The following is a 23,000-nucleotide window of genomic DNA, read 5'->3' as shown; positions in this document are numbered from 1 at the left end:
TCTTTTGTTCTTCAGGCATTTAGTGTGATTACCATGTTTAATGTAATGGAGTTTTCAATTGCAATCTTACCTTTCTCGGTCAAAGCAGCAGCTGAAGTCAATGTCTCTCTAAGGAGAATGAAGGTATAACTAACACTGGGTGAGCAGGGAAGAAAGTTCTCATTTGGGGGCAGGAAAATTCCCAGATAAGGGGAGGCTGTGTCAACCCATTGGAGGGCTGGGTCACTGGTTTGGTGGGTGTTGGGAGAAGAGCCTCCATTCAGTGTTGGATACACAAATATGCATCAAGCAGGATATAGGCAGAGTATTATAGGTGGCCTGCCCTTTTAGTAAAACTGAGATGGAGTCTCCACCCAGGGAGATGATGTTCCTGACCCTCTACTCTTTCTCCAAGCCATGACTCTTAACTTGTTCCAGGAGTGGAGCTCAGTTTGCACTGAGCCATCTCCCCTTTGCCTACCTAGTTTGTCCTAGGATGTGTGTGGTGACAGAAGTGATGAAGACGGTGGCGGGGGGAGACACCATATTTATACACTCATTTAGTCATTTTATTTATTAATTTATTCATTCATCAAAGATTTACTGTGTGAGTCCCAAACAGGATCAACACAAAGAGAACCACATAAAGACACATTGTAATTAAAATGGCAAAAATTAAAGATAAAGAGAGACTATTAAAAGCAGCAAGGGAAAGCAGCAAGTTACATACAAGGAAACTCCCATAAGGCTATCAGCTGACTTCGGCAGAAACTCTGCAGGTCAGAAGGGAGTGGCACGATATATTTAAAGCGATGAAAGGGGAAAAACTACAACCAAGAATACTCTACACCACATGACTTTCATTCAGATTTGATGGAGAGTTCAAAACTTTACAGACAAGCAAAAGCTAAAAGAGTTCAGAACCATCAAATCAGCTTTACAAGAAATGTTAAAAGGACTGTTCTAAGCTAGAAAGAAAAGAACACAACTAGAAACATGAAAATCACAAAAGGAAAAAGTTTATCAGTAAGGGCAAATATACAGTAAAGGTAGTTAATCAACTATGTATAAAATTGGTAGGAAGGTTAAAAGACAAAAGTAGTAAAATCATCTAAATCCACAATATATAGTTAAGGGATAACAAAACAAATTGATGTAAAATATGGAAAAACAGTACTTGTGGGGGAAGAGAGTAAAAACTCAGGGTTGTTAAAATGCATTTGAAATTAGGAGATCAGCAACTTAAAATAATCGTGTATATATATGTATAGATTGCTATATATAAACCTCATGGTAACCACAAACCATACATTTATAATAGATAAACACACACACAAAAAAGAAAGGAATCCAAACATAACACTAAAGATAGTCATCAAATCACAAAGGAAGAGAGCAAAAGAAGAAAAGAACAAAAAAGAACTACAAAAACAACCCCAAGACAATTAACAAAATGACAATAACTACCCATTATTACTTTAAATGTAAATAGACTAAATGCTCCAACCAAAAGACATAGAGTGGCTGAATGGATATGAAAACAAAACCGATATACATGCTGCCTGCAAGAGACTCACTTCAGATCTAAAGACACACACAGATTGAAAGTGAGGGGATGGAAAAGGCATTCCATGCAGATGGAAATCGAAAGAAAGCTGGAGTAGCAATACTTATATCAGAAAAAATAGACTTTAAAACAAAGACTGTTACAAGAAACAAAGGCATTACGTAATGATCAAAGGATTGATCCAAGAAGAAAATATAACAATTATAAATACATATGCACTCAACATAGGACCCACTTAAATATATAAAGCCAATATTAACAGATATAGAGAAATTGACAGTAGCACAGCAAAGGAAAGCATTGGCAAAACGAAAAGACAACCTACTGAATGGGAGAAAATATTTGCAAATGATATGACTGATAAGGGGTTAATATCCAACATATATAAACAGCTCATACAACTCAACATCAAAAACCCAAACAACCCAATTAGAAATGGGCAAAAGAACTGAATAGAAATTTTTCCAAAGAGGAAATGCAGATGCCAACAGGCACATGAAAAGATGCTCAACATCGCTAATCATCAGGGAAATACAAATCAAAACCACAATGAGATATCACCTCACACCTGCCAGAATGTTTATCATCAAAAAGAACACAAATTACAAATGTCGGGGAGGATGTGGAAAAAAGAGAACCCTCGTATACTGTTGGTAGAAGGTAAATTTGTGCAGTCACTATGGAAAACAACATGGTGGAGGTTCCTCAAAAAACTAAAAATAGAACTACCATATGACCCAACAATTACCCTCTGGGGTATATATATCTGAAGAAAACAGAACACTAATTTGAAAAGATACATGCACCACAATGTTCATAGCAGCATTATTTACAAAAGCCAAGATATGGAAGGAACCTAAGTGTCCATTGAGAGGTGAATGGATAAGGAAGATCGTGGTACATATACACAATAGAATATTACTCAGCCATAAAAAGAATGAAAATTTGCCATTTGTATGAACGTGGATGGACTTGGAGGGCATTATGCTAAGTGAAATAAGTCAGACAAAGAAAGACAAATACTAAATGATATCATGTAAATGTGAAGTCTAAAAAAGTAAAGCAAAATACCCTGAATATAACAAAAAGGAAACAAACTCACAGATATAAAGAACAAACTAGTGGTTACCAGTGGGAAGAGGGAAGGGGAAGGGGCACGATAGGAACAGAGGATTAAGCGGTACAAACTGTTATGTATAAAATAAATAAGCTACAAGCATATATTGTACAGCACAGGAATATAGCCAATATTTTATAATAACTTTAAATGGAGTATAATCTATAAAAACTTTGAATCACTATGTTGTGTATGTGAGACTAATATTGTAAATCAACTATATCTCAATTAAAAAAAAGATTTACTGTATGCTTCCTATATGCAAGGCACTGTGGAAAATGCAAATATAAGGAAGAGAGTCTTTACTCTTAAGAGCCTCCAGTCTAATACAGGACCAGGTATCCCAGTAATTGCTATATATAGTAAGGGTGAAAGTGATGTGTAGGAAGGGCAGATAAAGTGGTTTTGAAGTTGAGGCAAGGAAAAGAAAAGGAGAAGCACATTTCAGTCAAGAGAACAGTGCGTTCAGACCTCTGTGAATGATTGGAAGATCTTATTTACTCACGTCTGAAATGTGGATGTCATTTTAAGCATCCTAGGTGCCTGTATCCCTCTTCTCCCTTACCATCCACATTGAACCAATCAAGAATCCTGTTGGGACTTCCCTGGTGGTGCAGTAGTTAAGAATCCTCCTGCCAATGCAGGGGACACGGGTTCGAGCCCTAGTCCGGGAAGATCCCACATGCCGCAGAGCAACTAAGCCCGTGCACCACAGCTACTGAGCCTGCGCTCTAGAGCCCTTGAGCCACAACTTCTGAGCCAGTGTGCCACAACTACTGAAGCCCACGTGCCTAGAGCCTGTGCTCCGCAACAAGAGAAACCACTACAATGAGAAGCCTGCGCACTGCAACGAAGAGTGACCCCCACTCGACACAACTAGAGAAAGCCCGCACACAGCAACGAAGACCCAATGTGGCCAAAAATTTAAAAAAACAAAAAAAGAATGACACAAATAATAGTTAAAAAAAAAAAGAATCCTGTTGACTCACCTCCTGATCACTGTATTCCTTCAATTTTAAGAGGCACCATTTATGAGACTGGATTGGAAGGTGCACTGTTGAGTTATTACATTTTGAACAAAACACAGAGTTAACCTCATGACATTAATTGTGTAACAATACCCAATATCTTAGACTAGAGGAACAATGCTATTTCTTGACTCCACAACCTCCACTCTGTCCCTAGTGTCATCACCTTCATTCAAGAATTCATAGTCTCTCATCTGAACTATCACAGTGACTGAAGAACCAATTGTCTTTTTCCAATGTTGTCCTTTTCAAATACATATTGCACTGTTAATTGAGCTTTAAAATATTTGTCTGATCACTGACATTAACCTGCTTGAAATCCTTGTCCTTCACTCTCCAGGACTGAGCCTGAGTCCTCCATCAGCACATCCTCAGTTATGTCTCCACTTCATTCCTTATCCCCTTCCTACCTTGAGCTCTGGCCCTTGGTTATACTGAACTTCTCGTCTTATACCTCTCATCCCCCCAAACCATGCTATTGCCTGTTTTTGCTCATGCTGTGCCCTCTACTAGAAAGCTCTCCTCCCCTAACCCCTCCCTCATCTTTGCCTGTACAGCACTGTACAGACTCAGCTCAGGCATCAATTACATGGGCCTCCAGGATGTGGAGCCAAGTGTCCCATCCCTGGCAGTTACAGGGATTTGTCCCTGTCACATTTCACTGAAATGATCTGTGCATGTTCCCATCTCCGCCTGGACTGCAGTCTCTTCAAGGACAGGAAGCACGCCTTATTACTAATATTTGCATTTCTGTTGTTTACCCCAGAATCTGGCACAGAGTAGGCACTGGGCAGGTGTTTTGTTGAACTGAGCTGAGTGGGGACTTAGGAAGAAGACACAGCAGAGACAGAACATGTGACCTTGGTTTCATAAGCATTAGTGTCAAGCAGTGAAGCCAACCACCGAAAGACTGGCAAAAGCTGGCCATCTTGGGCATAAGGGTAAATTGTAGCTGGGATCAGCATTCTCCAATGTGGGTGACCCAGATAGGCCTTGTGCTTAAAAAGGCAACCGTTCTACATAGTATGAGCTAATAGACTATTTTTGCTGCAGCTTCTCCTGGGGGAATATCTTCAGAATACCTTTCCTGGATGTCCCAGGTAGAATTCCCAAGATTATGATTTGGGGTCATTAGAAGATATACTGGGATGATTCTTGCAAATGGATGACGTCTGCCAAGTTAATTTTGTTTCTTTACTCTTAGAAAATTCTCATAGCTAAAAGCCCCCCATCTTACATCACCCAACCAGAAGAGCCAGATATGGTCTTGCTTTTAGCAAATGCCACCTTGACATGGGAGCAAGAAACCAGGGGGAAAAGTGACCTAAAGAAAGTGCAGAATCAGAAGAAGCATCTTCTTAAGAAACAGAGGCCAGAGGCATACAGTTTGAGTCCATCGGGTCAGGGAGTCACCAGTGCCCAGGAGCAACATGGCAGCCCCAAATCGGTTCTGCACAATATAAGCTTTGTGGTGAGAAAGATGGGTATGTGTTCCAAAGGTGTGGCCTCCATCCTTCTTCCTTGTGTCACAGGACCATGGCCTTCTCAAGGCTGAATATAATTCAGTTTGAGCAGGAGGTCGTGGTGGGATGTCTCCATTTCTCCCCAAATTTTAAAGCTATGCAAATGAACCCTGGAGACATCTCTTCAAGCTGAGAGAATACTGTTGTCTTAGTGGTTGTATTAGTGCCGATCTTCAAATTCCACAGGAGTTGAGAGCCAGTTGCAGTGTTTAATGGACAATCCATTTCAGGTGGCTAGACTCAAACTGACTAGCTTCCATAAGTCTTTTCAGATTTGTTCTTAATTTCACGTTGAAGTCCAGTAATAGATTATAATAGCTGACAGTTATGAGCAATTTCTGTTTACGAGGCACATAATTAACTCATTTAGCTACCCCAATAACCTTACGAGGTGGGGGTATAGCTGCCCCACTTTATGACTGAGGAACCAGAGACACAGCAGGTTAAATAACTCGTCCAAGTCATACAGCTCGAAAGTGGCAGAAGAGGGCTTCACACCCAGGGTGCCTGGTGCCACCACCTGCTCTTAACCACCAAGCGACACTGCTCTTGTAAAAAGCAAAATGAGTGCCACAAGCAGCCTAGGAACAGAAGCCGGCCAGATTCTGCTGACTGCCTCCCTCCCCTCGGGATTCGGGGGTGGAGTCCTTAGAGCAGCTCTGCATTTGGGGAATGTTTGACCTTCTGTTGCATGTGGTTTGCTTGCCCTGGGTACTCGTCAGCCCACAGCCCGATGGCAGTGTTGATTTTGCTGCAAAGGGCTCAGCATTAATCTTGTGCCTAATATTTTAATCTCCCGTCTTGTTGACTCACCCTTTCCCCATGTGAGCACTATAGAGGGAGAGGTTCTTATGTATTATGTGATGCTAGGCTCAGTAACTGGGGTAGAGTGATACCTCGTAGCTAACAAGGCTCTCTGCACATATTCATTGGAAATGATATTTGGTTGGCTGAGTGCAATTGAGCTTGGCTCTCAGTGAAGTCTTGCTGTGTGCAGCCCACTTGCTTTCTCATCACTCTTCCCCGCCTCTGACGTGCAGCACCCAGATTACTTCAACCATGTCTTCAGTGTTGCTCCAGAGAGGACTCAGTGAACAGCTCTCGTGTTGTAAAGAAGCCTCCTCAGCCCTTCAATCGCTTTCCTCCTTTTCAGTACGTTGGTGGCTCATGACTTGTCGTCAAGGACATGGTCAAATATTTTGTGAAATAAGGTGAAGACAAAGGGTGCAACACAATATCTTGGGGATTAGGGCTATGCCTCTCTAGCCTGGTGGACCCGGGCTCCAGTCCCAGCCACTCGCCAGCTGCATGGCCTTAAGCATATTGCCTAACCTCTTCAAGCCAGTTTCTTTACCTGCTCCATGGGTATTTTAATAATAGTACCCACTTCACAAGGTGGATGGGAGGACGGAAAGACACATCACGCACAAATGCTAAGTCCCCACGGACGGGAGCTATTGCTGTTGCCTTTTTCCTCTAACAATCATGTCCAGCTTAAGTGCTGCCCTTAAATGTCCTAAACTCAAGGCATCTATGCTTTTCCAAATTTAGTTCTAAGATTCCATTAGACCATAGCCTCCTTGAGGTCAGGGTACGTATCTGTGAACTTGTTCACAGTCGTGTGGCCTTACACTGAGCCCAGAGCCTGGCACAGAGTAGGTTTCCAATAATGTTTTCCAAATAATCAGAAACTCAGGGGTGCAGGCCTCATGGATTTCCTGCTGAAGACAAGGATGAATCTAGAAGGCTTAGATCTGGCCACAAGTAGTGGACAGGACTCAACTAAGAGCCAAGTGTCTAGGGAAGCTGGATCCATCCCTGTGTCTCTTTGTCCCAAAGTCTTCATAATGCCCCGGCTGCTTGTAGTCCTTTTGGTGGAATTAAAATGGATCCGCTTCACTTACCTGCAGCGCCAGTGACAGTAAAGGCAGGGACTGCGTCTACCTTGATCACTGCTTTATTGCCAGTGCCTAGTGCAGTATCTGGTGTTCAGTAAAGACTTATCCAAGGGCTGAATGATGACAGGCAACAACCCTCTTGTGCTGGGGGTAGCAGGCAGGCGAGGGGCCCTCTGGTCTAGCTCAGGTGGGAAAGAAGCCACATTTGGCCCCGTGCTGGGCATCTTTGCTCTGAGGCATCACTGGGAGCAGGTCTCAGTGAGAATGTTCTAGATGTTCCAACTGCTGCATTGCAATATCTGCTTGAACACAAGAGTGGTCTCACCTCAGAGTCTCCACATGGACTCCTATTCCGCCAGCCGTGCCCCACCCTCCATAACTACGCAGCTCACTCCCTTGCCCCCTCCGGGCCTTACTCAGACATCACCTGTAGCAGGTACTGTCAGTGACCCATCTGTGTGGCCTGGCCATCTTCCAGCTGCCAGATCTGCATCTGTGTGCCTGAGGGCCCTCCCCACCACCCTCAGTAAGCCGAGGGAGCAGCTCTCAAACACTGACTGTTGGCTATTTAACCTGACTCCCTCAGCCATTGCGGGGACAAAGCCATGCTCAGTTTCCGCAATTCCTTGAGTTTCCCAGCAGCATTGAGCTTCATTTGCCTCCTGTGGGAGCTGACCTAACAGCACTCCCTTGATGGGCCACCTTCCTCCTCCTGTACCATCCCCCTCCCCCCAGCGGGTGTTTTCTGCACCTCCCCAGCAAGCTACCTTCACTCAATTCCTTGCTTTGGGGTCTCCTTCTGGGAGAGCTCAAGCTAAGAGGTCCACATGTCCAGTAAGGCTCCCCGCCCCCATCTCCTTGCTGCTTTATCTGCTCCCATGGCATGTATCTGACATACTCCATATTTTACTTACTTATCTTGTTTACTGTCTCCCCAACTAAAACATAAGCTCCGTGCGGGCAGACCCAGACTTTTGACTGTGATGTTCTCTGCTGTATTGTGCTATTGCTGGTTTTCAGAACAGCACCTGGCACAAAGCAGGCTTTAGCAATGATTTGTCAGCTGGATTGATAGATCTGCGGCTGTAGAAAAGTCCATGAAGCCAACACGCTGGAACAGCCTAACTGCTCAGTAATTTCAGACTGAGTTGTGATGGAGGAAGGATGCTTTAAGAGGACTTTTAAACAGCACCTGGCCTCCTGTACTTGCAGGCTGTCACTGTCCCTCTGGGCTATGCAGCCTTTGATGTCCATTAGATTTACTTTCCTGGAGTCGGCACAGGACCACCCTCCTGTTCAGGGCCTGTGTGTCCCAGAGCAGCGCAAAGCTGTTCTGCACTGGTGCTTATACATGATTTCTAGAAGCCCTCCGGGTGCTGTGCTGGGGTGTGCAGAGGAGGCTCTTAATTAAGACTGAGGCTCCTGCCTCCTATGAGGCCGTGTATCAGGGTTGGGGGGTGAGGCTGCAACTGCCACCTCACAGAGCCAGCAGTGCCCCACTGGTCCCTGCCTGGCCTGGCCAGTGCAGTTTGGTGGTGACCCTCTAAGAACTCGGAGAATGACTGTCTTTTTTCTCTTTCTCTGGTAGGGGAAGGTCTTGGGCATCTGTGGGAATGTTGGAAGTGGAAAGAGCTCCCTCCTTGCAGCTCTCCTAGGACAGGTAAGCTGTGTGCTGAGCGTTGTGACGATGGAGTGGCTCCCTGCCAGCCGCGTTTGGGGCCCTGGGCTCGGCTGTACTGGACTCTGTGCTCATAGTTAACGGTGATGCCCAGGAGGTCAATGCACTTGGCAGTTCCAGGCCCATGGCAGGCGGGGCAGGGCCTTCCACGCACTGTCCCCGGTTTGCCTCCTGAGGACATGAGTTAAGCAGCGATAGCTTCCTTGCCTGGAGCTCCATCTTGGTCAAAGGAAGCAATGGGTCATTAAATCCATGGTTTTCTCATGACATGCTTGGCCTGTGCCAAATAGAAAGGCCGGCCAGGCAGCTTGGCGGGGAAAATCCCAGGAACCTGCGACTCTCGGTGACTTTAGATCCATCTCCATTTCCCCAGCGTCTGCCCTGAGCAGCTGTTCCTCAATGGAGGAGGGGCTGAATGAATGTGTGAACCAAAGTACACATCGTGGTAGCAAGGGAGGGCGGGTGCACTCTCCTCCTTTGTCTGCTACTTCTAGCTGCTTGACCCCAGGGAAATGGCCAAGCCATTCACTGTATCCACAGTAAATGAATAGTTCACAGTTGCCAAGGCTTCTCATTCCAAATGAATGAGAAACTTTCTGGGGAAAGAAATTAAGTTCTCTTTCTCTCCACTCTGTGTTCCTAAAGGGAAGTTTGGACACCTGGGATTGCCTTTGCCTGCCATAGAGAGAGGGGGATGCTAAGCTCAGAAGAGCCCCTCCAGACCAGGGTGACTCATTCTGGCCTCAGCTGACTCATTTGTAGAAAGAGTGACAACTCCTTCCCTGCTTGAAGGCGGAGGCAGGGGCTGAGTTAGGTGAGCTGTGGCGGTCCCTCAGTCTCCGGGATTCAGCGTGAGTGCCTTTGATAACCCTAGAGTCGGTAGGGGCATTACAGGTGACCCAGCCCAATTCTCCACCTAATAACATGAGTCCTTTCCACTGAATCCTATAAGAGATGAGTCAACCTCTGCTCAGATGCCTCCAGTGATGGGGAACTCATTATCTCTTTAGAGAGATTTGAGGTATATGGGAGTGAAATTTGCCTCATTTTAACTTCTACCCTATGGTCTGCTCCTGTGGAATGTCCCAGAGAAAACAGAATCCATCTCCCATGTGACAGTGGTGGGATCAGGCCCCTCACATGGTCACTGGGTTAAGGGAGTGGGCTCTGGACGACATGGTTTCACCAGCTATCTCAGTCTCATGAGCATGGATAAGTCACTTAACCTCTCTGAGCCCTGGTTGGCTCATCTGTAAAATGGGGCTAAGGATGTTGTGATGAAGACTAAATGAGATAACTGATATAATAGTAGTTACAGGACAATTCCCAGAGCCAGCCACAGTGATTAGAATTTTATATGTACTTAACACAGTGCCTGGCATACACCCTATTCATTTTAGCTATTATTATTATAGTTGTTGTTGTTGTTGTTGTTATCATTCTCTCTTCTCCAAGTCTAATGTTCTCTATCCCTTAGACCATTCCTGAGGAGCAATGGGGTCACATCCCTCGGCCACCTTGGCTATCGTCCTTGGCTGTGCCCAACACACTGCCGCTGGCCCATGAGCACCAGTCCTGAGCACCACGGCCTGCCTCATACACCCTTTCCTGACAGCTACAAGCTGTCACCACCACTAGCCTCTCCCGTTATCTGCTGAGGCTCACCATGGAGGGCCATCTTAAATGAACGTGGGTACTCAGGGTCACAGGCCGGAGCCCATGCATGTTTCTTAATTGGATTCCTCATTGTTTTGAAAGTTCAGAAGTTCTACATGAAACTAGACTTTGCAACTCCTCTTGAAAAATTAGAAACTCGCCACAGCAGGCTTGCATCCTTGCTTGGCACCAACTGTGCAATGGAGTCAAGGTTGCTTCCTTAGGATGGGGCATGCCAGGGCCACCATCCACAGCAGTGCAGGCTGTGCCCTCTCCCTGGGGGCCTGGCTGAGGAGGGTGGGGTCTAGCCAGTGCACCTGGGGGAAGAGGGAGCCTTTGTGATGGGTCTGCTCAGAAAGCATCTCATGCTAGCTACACAAAGGTGCACATGTGCCAGCAGCAGCCTTGCAGCCTGTGCTCTCCAGAGCACAGGGCTCACCTCTGCCCCTTCTGGAACATGCCCACCTGGGCTCTCGCAGATGTTTGACTTTGAGACCCTTGGTCGGCACAGCCGGGCTTTGCAGTGTGTGGCAAGACAGCTTGTCACCCTCTTGCACCTTCCGAATTAATGCTCATACATTAAGTGGGTGGCGAGTGTGCAACAGGCCCCACCCCCACCCCCGCCGAGGAGAAGGTGGCGAGGCCTGGCTCCTGAAGGTTCTCTGGTGTTGTTGCTCCAGATGCAGTTACAACAAGGAATCTGGGACTCTGGCCTACGTTTCCCAGCAAGCATGGATCTTTCAGGGAAATGGGAGAGAAAACATATTATTTGGAGAAAAGTATGATCCCCAAAGGTAATATTAACTTTGAAAGCATGAGGCATTTTAGTATTTGGTATAATCTGCTACAGATGCTGATGCCATTGGTAATGATTGCTAACTGGGTTTCTTTAACGAGTTCTGATTAAACATTTGTCAGATCTAAATGGATGTTGCTTTTTCTCTTCCTGATCCAAGAGTTCTGGAGAGGTGCCTTCTGCAGACCTTTTTCTCTTCCTGATCCAAGAGTTCAAGAGAGGTGCCTTCTGCAGACCTGTGATCACGCTCTCAGAAACGTACGGAATCGCCACTCAATCCCAGTGCAGAATAGCATATGTTCTGAGGTTCTCTGTAACAGTGCATATGGTGTCTGACTGGAGGAAGAGGAATCTGGCAAGTTTGCTTTAGGCCAAGTAACAAGAACTTTCCTTGAAATTGAGTGCAGCAGGTATGCAATTAGTCAGCCCTGAAACTATTAATTGACACCAGTTTTCAGGATATATCACTGCTGATGTCCCCAAAATGACCTAATGGAATGAAAACAAAGTTCAAGTCATAATTTTTGAATTCACTTTGGACCATTATATTTAAGCTCTGGCAATAGCTTCCTAAGGTTCTTTGCCGAATTTGGTGTGCTGCCATGTACATTCTCTCGTTAGAGCCCCATAATCACCCATTTAAGGGAGGTCCTGGCATCGTATCCCCATTTTACAGATGAAGAGGTTGAGGCCCAGAGAGGAGAGCTGACCTGCCAAAGGTCAAAGCTATTAAATGTCAGAGGAACTGCAGGCCAGCATCATTTGTTCCCACTGGAACTGCCTGACAGCCCCCTCAAGTGCCACGATGCTGAAGGAAAGACAAATGGGGTTGGTTTTACAAATCTGGCTGTCAGCTCTTTAACTGTGGTCTGGACTTTCACATCTTATTGCCTGAACCCACAAACTCTATCCTTACTGACGCCATCGGCCAGCATGTGGGTTCTCAGCAAGAGATCTGTTACTTCCCCTCCTTTTTCCTGGCCATGACATCCTGTCATCAAGAGGCTCAGTCAGGGAGTCCTTGGCACCCGCCGAACTGTTCTGCTCAGCATCTCCTGGACTGCCTTTGCCTGTGCCTCCTCCCAGCCCCGCCTGGAATGGCTTCTCTTTTGCCAGAAGCAGACTAGAGGGAGGGATTCCTGTCTTTTATTATTAGGACACCAGAGAGCAAATATTTACCAAATACCTGCAAGACACAGGACTATGCAGGACCATGTGGGCCAGCAGGGTGGCTCAGGTGTAACTTTGCCCTTGAGGTGCTCAAGTCTGTAAAGGGTTGTAGGAGATGCATAATGGGCCAAGGAGGAACGTGCCAAGGGCAGGAGACTGTGGTGGACTGTTCAGAGGCAGCGGAGATCACAAGAGGGAAGAGAGGGTGGCGCTTGAATTGGGCTTGAAGGATGGACTGAGCACCTTCCTATGTGGCATCTCTAGCAGGGGTTCTCCTCCTGGGGTGGATATTGGGACTCTCAGGACCACAGGAAGCAGGAGGGTGGGAGGAAGTTTAAGATGGGGGTGGAGCTGGCAAGAAGATGAAGATGCGCTGAGCAGTCTGAATCTCACAGTCAAAGATTGGCAAGGTGATAACATTCATTATAACTACCGCTGATGGAAAACTTGCGCACGACAGCATGCTCTTGGCTTGATACGTGTGTTCCCACTTCTCACAACCCAGTGAGAGTTAGTAGCCTATTGTGTAGAGTAGAGAGTGAGGATCAGGGAGGTACAGTCATTTGTTCAAGGTTACCCAGATGGATTCAAGCCCAGGTTGTTCTGATTCCAAAGCTGCTGGCTTAACCACCAGGCACACCAGCCCTGAAGTTGACACATGGGCGCAATGCTCAGGGCGTCAAGAGCTGCCAGGACGTAGTGCGCCACCTGCTGGGTAGCTACCTGTGACCTGCCTGCTCATTCTAAGCTGGCACCGCCCACACGCTTCTCCTCGTCTACTAGTGGTCCTGCGGCCTCTGGGAGGCCTCCTCCAGCGACCTCAGCCCTCATTGGTGACTCCCTGCTCTGAATCCCACGAGCAATTTTCCCTTCAGGTGTTTCCTGTGCACTGATTTCATCTTTCTCGAATGGTGGGAAGCCTGTGAGCAGAGGGGCCCTCCCAAGTCAACTCTGCATCAGGTAAGCGGGGCAGAGGTCAAGGGGAAGCTGCCCTTGGACATCAAAGACCAAGCAATCAGCCACCTCCTCGCCTGCCCATGGCACCAGCGCACCTTTGGAGCAACCTAGGGCTGCATGGACGTGGGGTCTTTCTCACCATGCTGACTTCTAGCTTTCCACCCACAGGTATCAGCACACGGTTCGTGTCTGTGCCCTTCAGGTGGACCTGAGCACCCCACCTTACGGAGACTTGACTGAGGTGAGTCAAACCCAGAGCTCAGCCCCACAGCGGCTCATGGCAGATCAACCGCCAGGTCCTATGGGCTGAAGCTCTTGCAGGCAGCAGCTCCTTCATATCCGTGTGCCCCAGAGGACAGAAAGATCCCAGGAAATGTGGGGAAAGTCAGGTTCTACCATTCTGCATTCTCCACCTGGGTCCTTTCTTGGGAGATACCACAATGGATGTGACACCAGCTCCACTTGTGCTGGGCTCAGCCTGGTCACTCTTGGGGTCACTTCCAATTTGCCTGTCATCTCAGGGAAGGTTTCTGGTGAAAGGTGCTTCCTCACCTCCTGGGCCAGCTCTGTCATCCTAAGACAGAGGTCAAGGGTACAGCATTGTGGCTGGAGGCCCAAGGGCCCCTTCCTGCCTCACTGGCCCTCCCCGCCCAGGAGTATAAGGGTCATCTCCAAACATTGCCCCCCGGGGTTTTGTTTAAAGGGCTGGCTGGGTCCTGGGCTGAGCCTGCCAACTCAGGTGACCCAGGGGAGTCACTGGGCCACCTTCTGTCTTCCCATCCCAGTGTACCCTCTGCACAGTCTTCCCACTCTGCCCAGGAGCCCAAAGAATGAGGCATCCTGAAGAAAGCCCAGTTCAGAGCACATTGTCATTCTCTGCTGGTACCTCCGTGTACCTGCATCAAAGAAATGGCCGTCACAGCCACTGCATCCCTGGCCTTCCTGCCAGCGTTTGCTTCCACCCACCCCTACCTGCCTGCCTAGGTGTGTGCTCACCTTCCAGGCTCTAGACCTCTGCTTCTGCCAGTTGCCACCCTTCAAGTTCCCTCCCCAAATCCACACCCTTGAGGAAGACTTTCCCCAGACCCAGAGTCTAAAGTAATTTGCCCCAAAGTACTTAGTTTATGCTTCTCAGTTGGCACTTGTTAAATTCTTCTTTATGCCATTATTATGTGTATAACTAGCAACTGCCCCCGCCCCCCCCCCACACCGCTAAGATGCTAGTTCCCAGTAGACAGGGGAATTTTCTGGTCCCACTTCATGTGTCCAGCCCCAGTGCTCAGCACAACAGCTGGCTGAACTCCTGGAGGCTCACTTTGTGTGGTGTGGTGCCAGGCCTTAGGGATGTAATGACGCAAAAGGCTGACATGTCTGTTATCTTCATGGAGCTTAGACTTGCCTAGTGGGGGTGGGGAATTGATCCACAGGTAAACAAAGAGAGACCCCTTGTCCCTCTTCTCCCAGACAGTTTTCCTTCCTGTTCCCTTGTCCACTTGCCCAGAGCTTCCTGCTCAACAATGCCCTTTGGTGTTAGTGGTCAAGATGGAGCCCCTCCCTACAGGATTGCACTGGGATGGGGCTGTTGTGAGCCAGGTACCCCTCACTCAACACTGGAAGGAACTTTTCCCTGTTTGCCACTGCCCACCAGGCTTCCTGCAGAAGTGGAGCTTTCCAGGGTAACTGGTGTGGCCAGGGGGTTCCTGTAAAGGGGTGATGAGCAGTCTGCAGAAGAATCTAGAGAAGCTTCAGGAAGTTCCTGGTCCCCAAGGACTGCAGGGTGGGGAATGGAGTCTGGTGGTGGACAGTAAGTAAGTAGCATTGCCCTTGTCTGCAGATCGGGGAGCAGGGCCTCAACCTCTCTGGGGGGCAGAGGCAGAGGATCAGCCTGGCCTGAGCCGTCTACTTGAACCATGAGATCTACCTGCTGGATGACCTGCTGTCGGCCGTGGACGCCCACGTGGGGAAGCACATCTTTGAGGAGTGCATTGAGAAGGTGCTCAGGGGAAGACCGTCGTCCTGGTGACCCACCAGCTGCAGGTGACTGGGACCAGCAGGACCCATGAGGTCATGAAACGGGTGCGGCACTTGATGCTCACAGAGTCTCTTCTTCTGCCTAAACCTGTTGTCCTCACCTGGACCAGGTCAGGGAAGGGGAGAGGTGCACAGGAGACACCGTGACCGTCCCCGGCCATCCTGGCTCGCACCTGGCCCTGCCTGCTCCTCTCTGTGCATGGCTTCCGTTGCCCTACCTTTGGGCTCAGTGGGGCCAAGACCTTTCCTCCATCAGAGGGAGATTCTCCAGCTCTGGACCACTGACCCCTACCTATGGGGTGGACATGGGGCACCTTCTCCAGCTCTGGACCACTGATGGTGGGGAGATGGGAAGTCGGGTAGGAACATTTAGACCAACCTTTCCTCCCGCAAGGGCTGGGCAGGCCTGAGGTGGCAGGGGATGACAGATCCCTTGATGAGAGGCCCAGCTACCCCTGGCATCACTCCCCAGGGGAAAAAGGCTGGAGACGAGGACTTCAGAACTAAGGCAAGAAGCTTCTCCCTGCCCAGAGCCACGCTCTCAGGCTTAGGAACATGAATATTGCCCAGGAAAGGGACTGACTGAATACCCTGAATGACTTTGGGAATTCGGCAGGGTGGGGACAGTTCTTACAGTGTCAGCCCCATGTAAAGCGTTCTGGATGCCTGGTGGGAATCCAGGACCCCTCTCTACCCTGAGATAAGCCAGGTTACCCCTGTCCTACAGTGACTCCCCAGAGATGTGCTCTGTGTGTGTGTGTACGTGTGCGTGCACATGCGTGTGCACGCGCATGCGTGTGCGTCCCCTGCAGGAGGAGAGAGCCCACAGGACTGGCCTGTAATGAGAGGTCAATTGGAACAGAGGCAGCAGAAGTCCTGTCTTCTGACTCTCCCGCCACCTGTGGGGAAACGTTAAACTAGGGGTAAGAGGCAGGACTCTCAGCCTTTGCAAAGGTAAGTCAAGCTGGGATGGGAGCTGGCAGCAAATGAAGTTGCCATGCCTACAGGATGCTGTAGCCCGCATCTTTAGCCTCCTCTGTCAGTGGCCAGAAGGGCTGGCCAAAGAGGAAAAAGTTTCTTCAAGACCCAGGAAAACCAGGCCTTCCTATACCTGTGGCTTTGCCCCCAGCCTCTACCTCTGTTTGCTGAGAGCTAGAGACCTCAGAATAAGCTCCAAGCATCTGAATTTTGCGTGTGGGGATTGCTCAGGTTTCCTCTGAGTGGCATCTGTCACCTCCAGGAAGCATCCAGCTGGGCTGGTGCAGACAAGACCTCCTCGTTCCTCTGCTGGGCAGGGACCAGGGTGAGGAGAAGGTTGGATTTCTTCTGGGCCCCCATGAGGTGACTGGGAACGGGCTCTCGCCCATCTAGGGTGCTAAATATGGTGACCACAGCTCTGCAGTGCAAGGGTCCAGTCCCTGGAGACCATGTGTAGCAGGGAGGGCTGTCCTCCTGGAGTCCTGGGGGTGCACAGGGAGACTCCCGGCACCTGACGGATGTGGGTCAGAGCTGTCTTTGCAGGAGTCCTCAAGGGGGGAGAATGTGACCTTGGCCCTGGCCCAGTCTCTGAACCTCACTCACCAGCGGTATGAACTCAGGCAAGAACCCAGGAGGCCTCAGAGACTCTATTTTTCACCAAGGTCATTTCATCTTACTTTTTGTGTGTTGAAAAATACAGGTAGCCACCAGATGGCACTGGAGTCTCAGTCTGGCCATCAATTGTTGGGGAGGAGGCGCTCAGAGCCCGGACCTGGAGCCTGTGGGCTTTTCCAGAACATTTCTCGGGCTGCTTTTACTCTGGGGCCCGCAGGCAATCTGTATGCTTCCCAGTGCTCAGGCTGGACGATTGCCCTTCTATTACTTGAGGAAACAAATGAAATGAGGCCGCTGGCCTGCCACTGAAATCCAACCCAGGGCCAGATTTCGTGAGTCTGCAGAACAAAGCTGCTCAGATCACACCTAGTCTCACTGGAGAGAACTGGGAGCTTGCTGGCCAGAGGGGCTGCACCAGGAACTTCAGGGGCTGGAATGTGTGCCCTTACATCTGTGCCTCAGCTTCCACATCTGAGAAGTGGGCTGATGATAATGCTGCCTGCTTTCTTCACTGGGTTGTGGGAGACTGAGAGATAGGAGACGAGATCGGCCTTTGAAAGTTAGAAGATGCTGTGCAAAGGTGAGAGGTGATTTTCAGGAAAGTGGCTCTGTCGGAAAGTGTCTCAACTGGACATTAAAAGCCAGACTGTCCCTCCTTGGGCTGTCTGGGAAAGTGGACAGGGCAGTTAGTACAAAGGACGCAGAAAGGCTAGAGCTGTCCAAAGCCAAGCGAAATTGCTGTCATTTGGCCTTTGGGGCACCACCCTCTTCCCCCCAAACCCCATCAGATGCACAATGACCAAATGCAGCTACTTCTTTCAGGGTTTCAATCGAGAGCATCAAAGGTAGATTTGACCTTGGGTGAACCCCAAAGCACAGGGGAAAGACCTGTATTTCAAGGCCATGTTTTGGCCGAACCATCTTAGATCTCACAGCATCTTGTCCACCTCTAAGAGGGTCTTCCTGCCCCTAGATGGGCTGATCCTATGGGGAGAGCTTGGTCTCATTCCAAAATGAAAGGAAACTCCTCTTAGCAACTCTTTGATTTCAGGCATGATATGGAAATGAAGGGAACTCAAATTAGAAAAACAGAAGTGCTTTGGGCAAAATGTAGGATGCTCTCATGAAATGCGGCTATATTTTTATTGTACAGATAAAGCTGGTGTAAACTCCTCAGGCCAGGTAGTGTGGCCTGGAGGCTGGAGACTGCACGGTAGGCTACATCACCTGTAGCCTAGATGAGGATGATGAGGTGGGCTTGTAATGTTACAACAGAGGGAAGCCATCTCTGAGGTCATATTTCCCCTCTCCACCAAACCTTGGCTGCAGGGACTTTGTCAATTTCATACTCTCAAGTCTCCATGATGAGATTTCTCAGCACAGCAGCTCACGTAGGAAGCAATAACAAAGGAAGGCTCAGTATGCTTCACAGTGGCAACCAAAGGCCTCTTTTATACTCGTGAGACCTGTGGGCACTAAATCAGTGCTTCTCAACTGGGGGCCATTTTGCCTCCTAGCCGGCACTGGGAAATGTCTGGAAACGCTTTTGCTTGTCACACCTTGGGGAGGAGGTGCTCCTGACATCTGGTGGGTAGAAGCCAGGGAGGCTGCTAAATATCCCACAATGCACAGGTCAGTCCCCACCCCACCCCACCCCCCAACAAAGAATTATATGGCCCTCAATGTCGGTGGTGCCAAGGTTGAGAACCCCTGGACCAGATGAGCCTGGGACGCTGCTGAATGGGAGTCTGGCACGGCTCTCTTCTCTCTCTTCCAAGGCAGAAGCTCGTTGCAGATTGCTTTAATATCTCTGCAGTTCCTGGAGTGTCGTGACGAAGTCATCTTGTTGGAAGATGGAGAGATCTGTGAAAAGGGAACAGTTAATGGAGGAGAGAGGACTCTATGCAAAACTGATTCACAACCTCTGAGGGTTGAAATTCAAGGTAAAACTCTTCGGCCTTGGGTGCAAAAGATTGGGTGCCTTCCCTCATGATTTCTGGCCTGGAGAAGTTCTTTCATTTCATTTTCAGAGGAATTTCATTTTGTCTCCAGGATCCTGAGCACATTTAGGATGCAGCAGTGGTGGAAGCCCTTAAGGAGAGCCCTGCTGAGAGAGATGAAGAAACTGGTACAATCAGAGTTCCAATCACGCCTCTCTTATCACCCATGGCTCACGAGTGGACACAGATCTCTCCTTATTTCTCACCCTAGTTTTGGCTCCAGAGATGAGAAACATGATGGAAAAGAACCTGAAACAGAATCAGAGTTTGTAGACATAAAAGGTATTTACCTTTCATTCCCTCAGTTACATACTCTTAACTATTTGTTGAGCACCTACCATTTGGGACAGAGGAGTGTAGGCACACTGTATGTCCTTTGGGGCAGCTAGAATTATGTGGTTTACTATAGTGTGAGCCTTGGGGCTCAACTGCCTGAGTCCAAATTCTGGCTCAACCACTTACTAGTTTTATGACTTTGAAGCAAGGTACTTGGCCACTCGGAACCTTAGTTCCTTAATCCATAAAATGGGGGAAATAAGAGTACCAACTTCATAGGTTCTTGCAAAGATCACATTAGAAACTGTACATAGAATGAATAACACAGTGCCAGCATATAGTAACCCTCAGTGGTTGTTGTTATGATGATGATGATGATTAGTTGGAAAGATCAAAGCAATGCACAGAGATTAATTACACGCAAAAGTGCACACAGGAGATGTTTCCCAGTCTTTTTGGGGAGCATTGAGAAAGAATTGTGCAACCGTGAAGAGACTGAGGTGGGATAAGTTTATTCATTCTTTCCACAAAAGGACTCAACGTTCTACTATGTGCCAGGCACTAAGCTAGGCTGGAGAGAGGAAGAAAATATGCCCCTGTCCTCGGAATCTTTTGGTCTGGTGGGAGCCACCTGCAAGAGGATAATCATGGGAAACTGTGATAAGAGTAATGGGGAGCTGGGGTGGGAGTGAGAAGTCAGGGAGGGCTTCACAGAGGAGGTGAACTTTGGGCTGGTCCTTTAAGCATATGTAGGAGTTTGCCAGGGACACTCTGGTGACGAGGAGGGGAAAGGGGAGGACTTGGGCTCGAGGGCATCAGGCAATTCCAGGAAGGCAGAGAGGAGAGATGTGGGAGATAAACTTGGAGAGCTGTCTCTCCTCCTTAGACTCTGTTGCCTTCCATCCCTTTATCCAGTCAACATTTGTTGAGCACCTACTCTGTGCCCTGCCCCTCACTGGGCACTGAGAGGGCGGAGATCAAAATACCCCTAGCTCAAAGTGCCCACAGCAAGGTCCCTCAGAAATGTGTAGCTGAAAAAAACCCTTAGCATATTTGATCAGATTTAAGATGCCATCCATTTTGAGAGGACCATCATCTTATGTAGCACTAAGAAAAGTCTCTGCCAATTAGATGATGTGGCATACTACCGAATGGGACACATCCTGATTTCAGAGATGCTAAAATGCAGGGAAAAAATGTGAGTCTTCTTATCGATGAAAGTTGGCACCATTAATGGTGCTTGTGACAAATGCGTGCCCATTTGGAAAGACAATGTATTTTTATCACTCTGGAGGCGGCCAAGGCTGAAGTGGGGGGGCCTGTAGTCTCTTCCACGCTTTCCCAGGGAAGCTCCAGGCTGCTCAGGATTTGGGGTCCTGTGGGGAGAGTAAATCCTGCCCCTCTTCTCCTCCTCATGCCCCTTCTCTGGAGAGGAAAGGGGAAGTGTGAAATTAAATGCTCTGAGAGCTATAGGAAGGGAAGGGTTGAAGGTGACAGCCCACTGGGCTGGCACGAGGGCATTTTCCAAGGGCAGCGAAGGTGAGCAGAGCATCAGCAGCACGGCTGACTGGGCGGGGGCTGCAAGGGGATCTGACAGTTCCTTTTACGCTCTAGGGTGCCATTCGTTAGGCTCTGCCGACCCATCGAGGTGACCCCCTCATGCTGCAGCCCCAGAGGGAGACACAATGAGTGAAAGTCAGGCTGAACATTTCAAAGAAGCGCGAGGGTTCCCAGGCAGAGAGGATAATGGCAGCTCTATTCGTGGAGGCGCCTTTGAGATGGGACAGTTTTCCTTGCCAGCACAGGATGCAGAGAGCCCTGCGAAGGGGGGCCCCCTTGTCTGGCTCTATTTATCTCTGTTTACAAGAGCCAGGTATAACTACAGCATGCTGCTTTGGAGTGGACATTTTCATGCTCCTCTGTGTAGGAGAGGGAAGAGACGTGCATTCAACCCTGGCTTCTGGGAGCTCTTAGGCAGCCTCCCTGCACCTCTGAAAGCTGTTTCAAGGAGAGCTTGACAGTCCTTTGCCCTCACCCTTTGGGAAACGGAGAGGACTTGGGACAGCCACGTGGAGGGAATCAGGAATCCACCTGGGAGGATGCCCCAGGTTTCTTCTCATGGTGTGAGCTCCATGGTAGATGCCTTCTTGTTGGCCCTGTAGTAGATGGTGTGGGTGCCCTTAGCACTTCTGCGCACACAACCCAACACCCAGCTGCCATACCTGCATCCCTTTGCCTGGGGCTCTCTCGTAGCTGCCAGCTGCAGGTCAAGGTAGAAGTGCTGGGGAATTAGCCCCTGGGGAGAGCCCTCACCCAACAGCCAATGGGAGTTTGTGTAGAAACATCCCAGATCCCGCTGATCACGAGAAAGACCTCTGAGTTGTAGTTCTGTCCCAGCCTGAGATTTCTCTGTGCTGGGTTAAGCTCCCATCGCCCACGGGTGCTGCTGCCTTGATGAGACACCTTTTATTGTTGCCTTCCTTTCCCTGTACCCTTTAGCTCTGGAGTAAACTGCATGCATTCACATCCTCTTCTTAGGATCTGCTTCTGCAGAACTAGATCAAGACAACCCCTGTCTCCCCAGGGCTGAGCACGTAGTAGGTGCTTAATAAATATATTTCTCAAAACACTGAAAATCACCTGCCTCACAGGGCTGTAATGAGGACCAAATAAAACAAAATGAGCAAAAGTATGTTGGAAATTTCAAAGCATAGGGCTAGTGGAAGAAAGGATGGCAGTTGGCCCTAGTGGTGGTCGGGAGTGGGCGGGAGGGGGCCTGCCCTGCCGGGAGCGCTGCAGGACTTGTGTTTGTCCCCACCGTTCCTCTGCACCAGCTCATCCAGACTGAGTCCCCCCGGGGAGGAACCGTGACCTGGAAAACTTATGACACGTACATTAAGGCTTCTGGAGGTTCAGTAGAAAACAACGGGTTTCTTGATTTAATTTGCATTAAAAAATTCTTTCTTAAACTGTTGGGTTCATGTTTTATGGTTTCTTTAACAATGACTCTCTTTATGCTAGGGTCATTTATCAGTGCTTTTATTCTTTCCTCCTAAAAATCTAAAGTCTGATAAAACAGCCTTTTAAATGGAATCATCCTTTATCTCCATTAAAGCTGCCAGACTCTCTTTATTGAAACTGAGTGAGCAGCAGCGTGACCCAGCCGTGGTTCTTGTGTAACCTCGCTCTCTAATCGCTGAGGACAGCAGCCGCCCACTCGCTGCCTGCCTTCAGTGCAAGAGTCATCTCCATGAGCAAAACATCCCTGAGCGTTTCATTCCTTGTCTCCCCTCAGCAAGACTGGGATTTTGTTTGTTTTAAAATACTGAGTCATATCTATTAAAGTGAATAGCGGTGTGTGTTTTTTTTTTTAATATGTTGACAATTTGGACCCATGTTCCAACCAGGTGGAACAGATGTTCCCATTGGGGGTTCAGGGACCTAACACTCAGACTTGTCACATCAGCCTAGAAAGTGGTTCCCGGGGTAGAGGCCATTTTCCTACAGGCTTTGATTTTCCCACCAGGGTTGGACCCAAGGAAGAGGAGTCCCCGACAGCCCCCTGGCCTCTGTAACCCCTGGCCCTCTATCCGCCCCTGCAGGGTACTTCCTCTCTCCGTGGTCTCTCTTCCTCGTGATGATCGGCAGCTCCATCTTCAGCGACGTGTGGCTGGGTGTCTGGTTAAACAAGGGCTCACCGCTGAGTTCCCTTTTGGCTTTGGGAAATGCTG

General features: G+C 48.6%; 1 protein-coding gene across 1 annotated transcript in view; it reads left to right on the top strand.

The window, feature by feature from the left end:
- Window positions 1-23,000, top strand: part of LOC132415813 (ATP-binding cassette sub-family C member 12-like) — a 58,875-nt gene that overhangs the window by 14,072 nt on the left and 21,803 nt on the right. Inside the window, 14 exon segments of the mRNA XM_059998920.1 lie at window positions 16-123; window positions 4,896-5,192; window positions 8,701-8,772; window positions 11,127-11,143; window positions 11,145-11,240; window positions 13,538-13,610; window positions 15,204-15,366; window positions 15,369-15,406; window positions 18,810-18,871; window positions 18,873-18,936; window positions 19,046-19,121; window positions 19,219-19,275; window positions 22,069-22,179; window positions 22,872-22,967. Coding sequence (XP_059854903.1) covers window positions 16-123; window positions 4,896-5,192; window positions 8,701-8,772; window positions 11,127-11,143; window positions 11,145-11,240; window positions 13,538-13,610; window positions 15,204-15,366; window positions 15,369-15,406; window positions 18,810-18,871; window positions 18,873-18,936; window positions 19,046-19,121; window positions 19,219-19,275; window positions 22,069-22,179; window positions 22,872-22,967 — 1,330 coding nt within the window.

Source organism: Delphinus delphis, chromosome 20 (assembly GCF_949987515.2).
Source record: "Delphinus delphis chromosome 20, mDelDel1.2, whole genome shotgun sequence".
NCBI classification, from domain to species: domain Eukaryota; kingdom Metazoa; phylum Chordata; class Mammalia; order Artiodactyla; family Delphinidae; genus Delphinus; species Delphinus delphis.
This window is presented reverse-complemented; position numbering and strand designations above follow the sequence as displayed.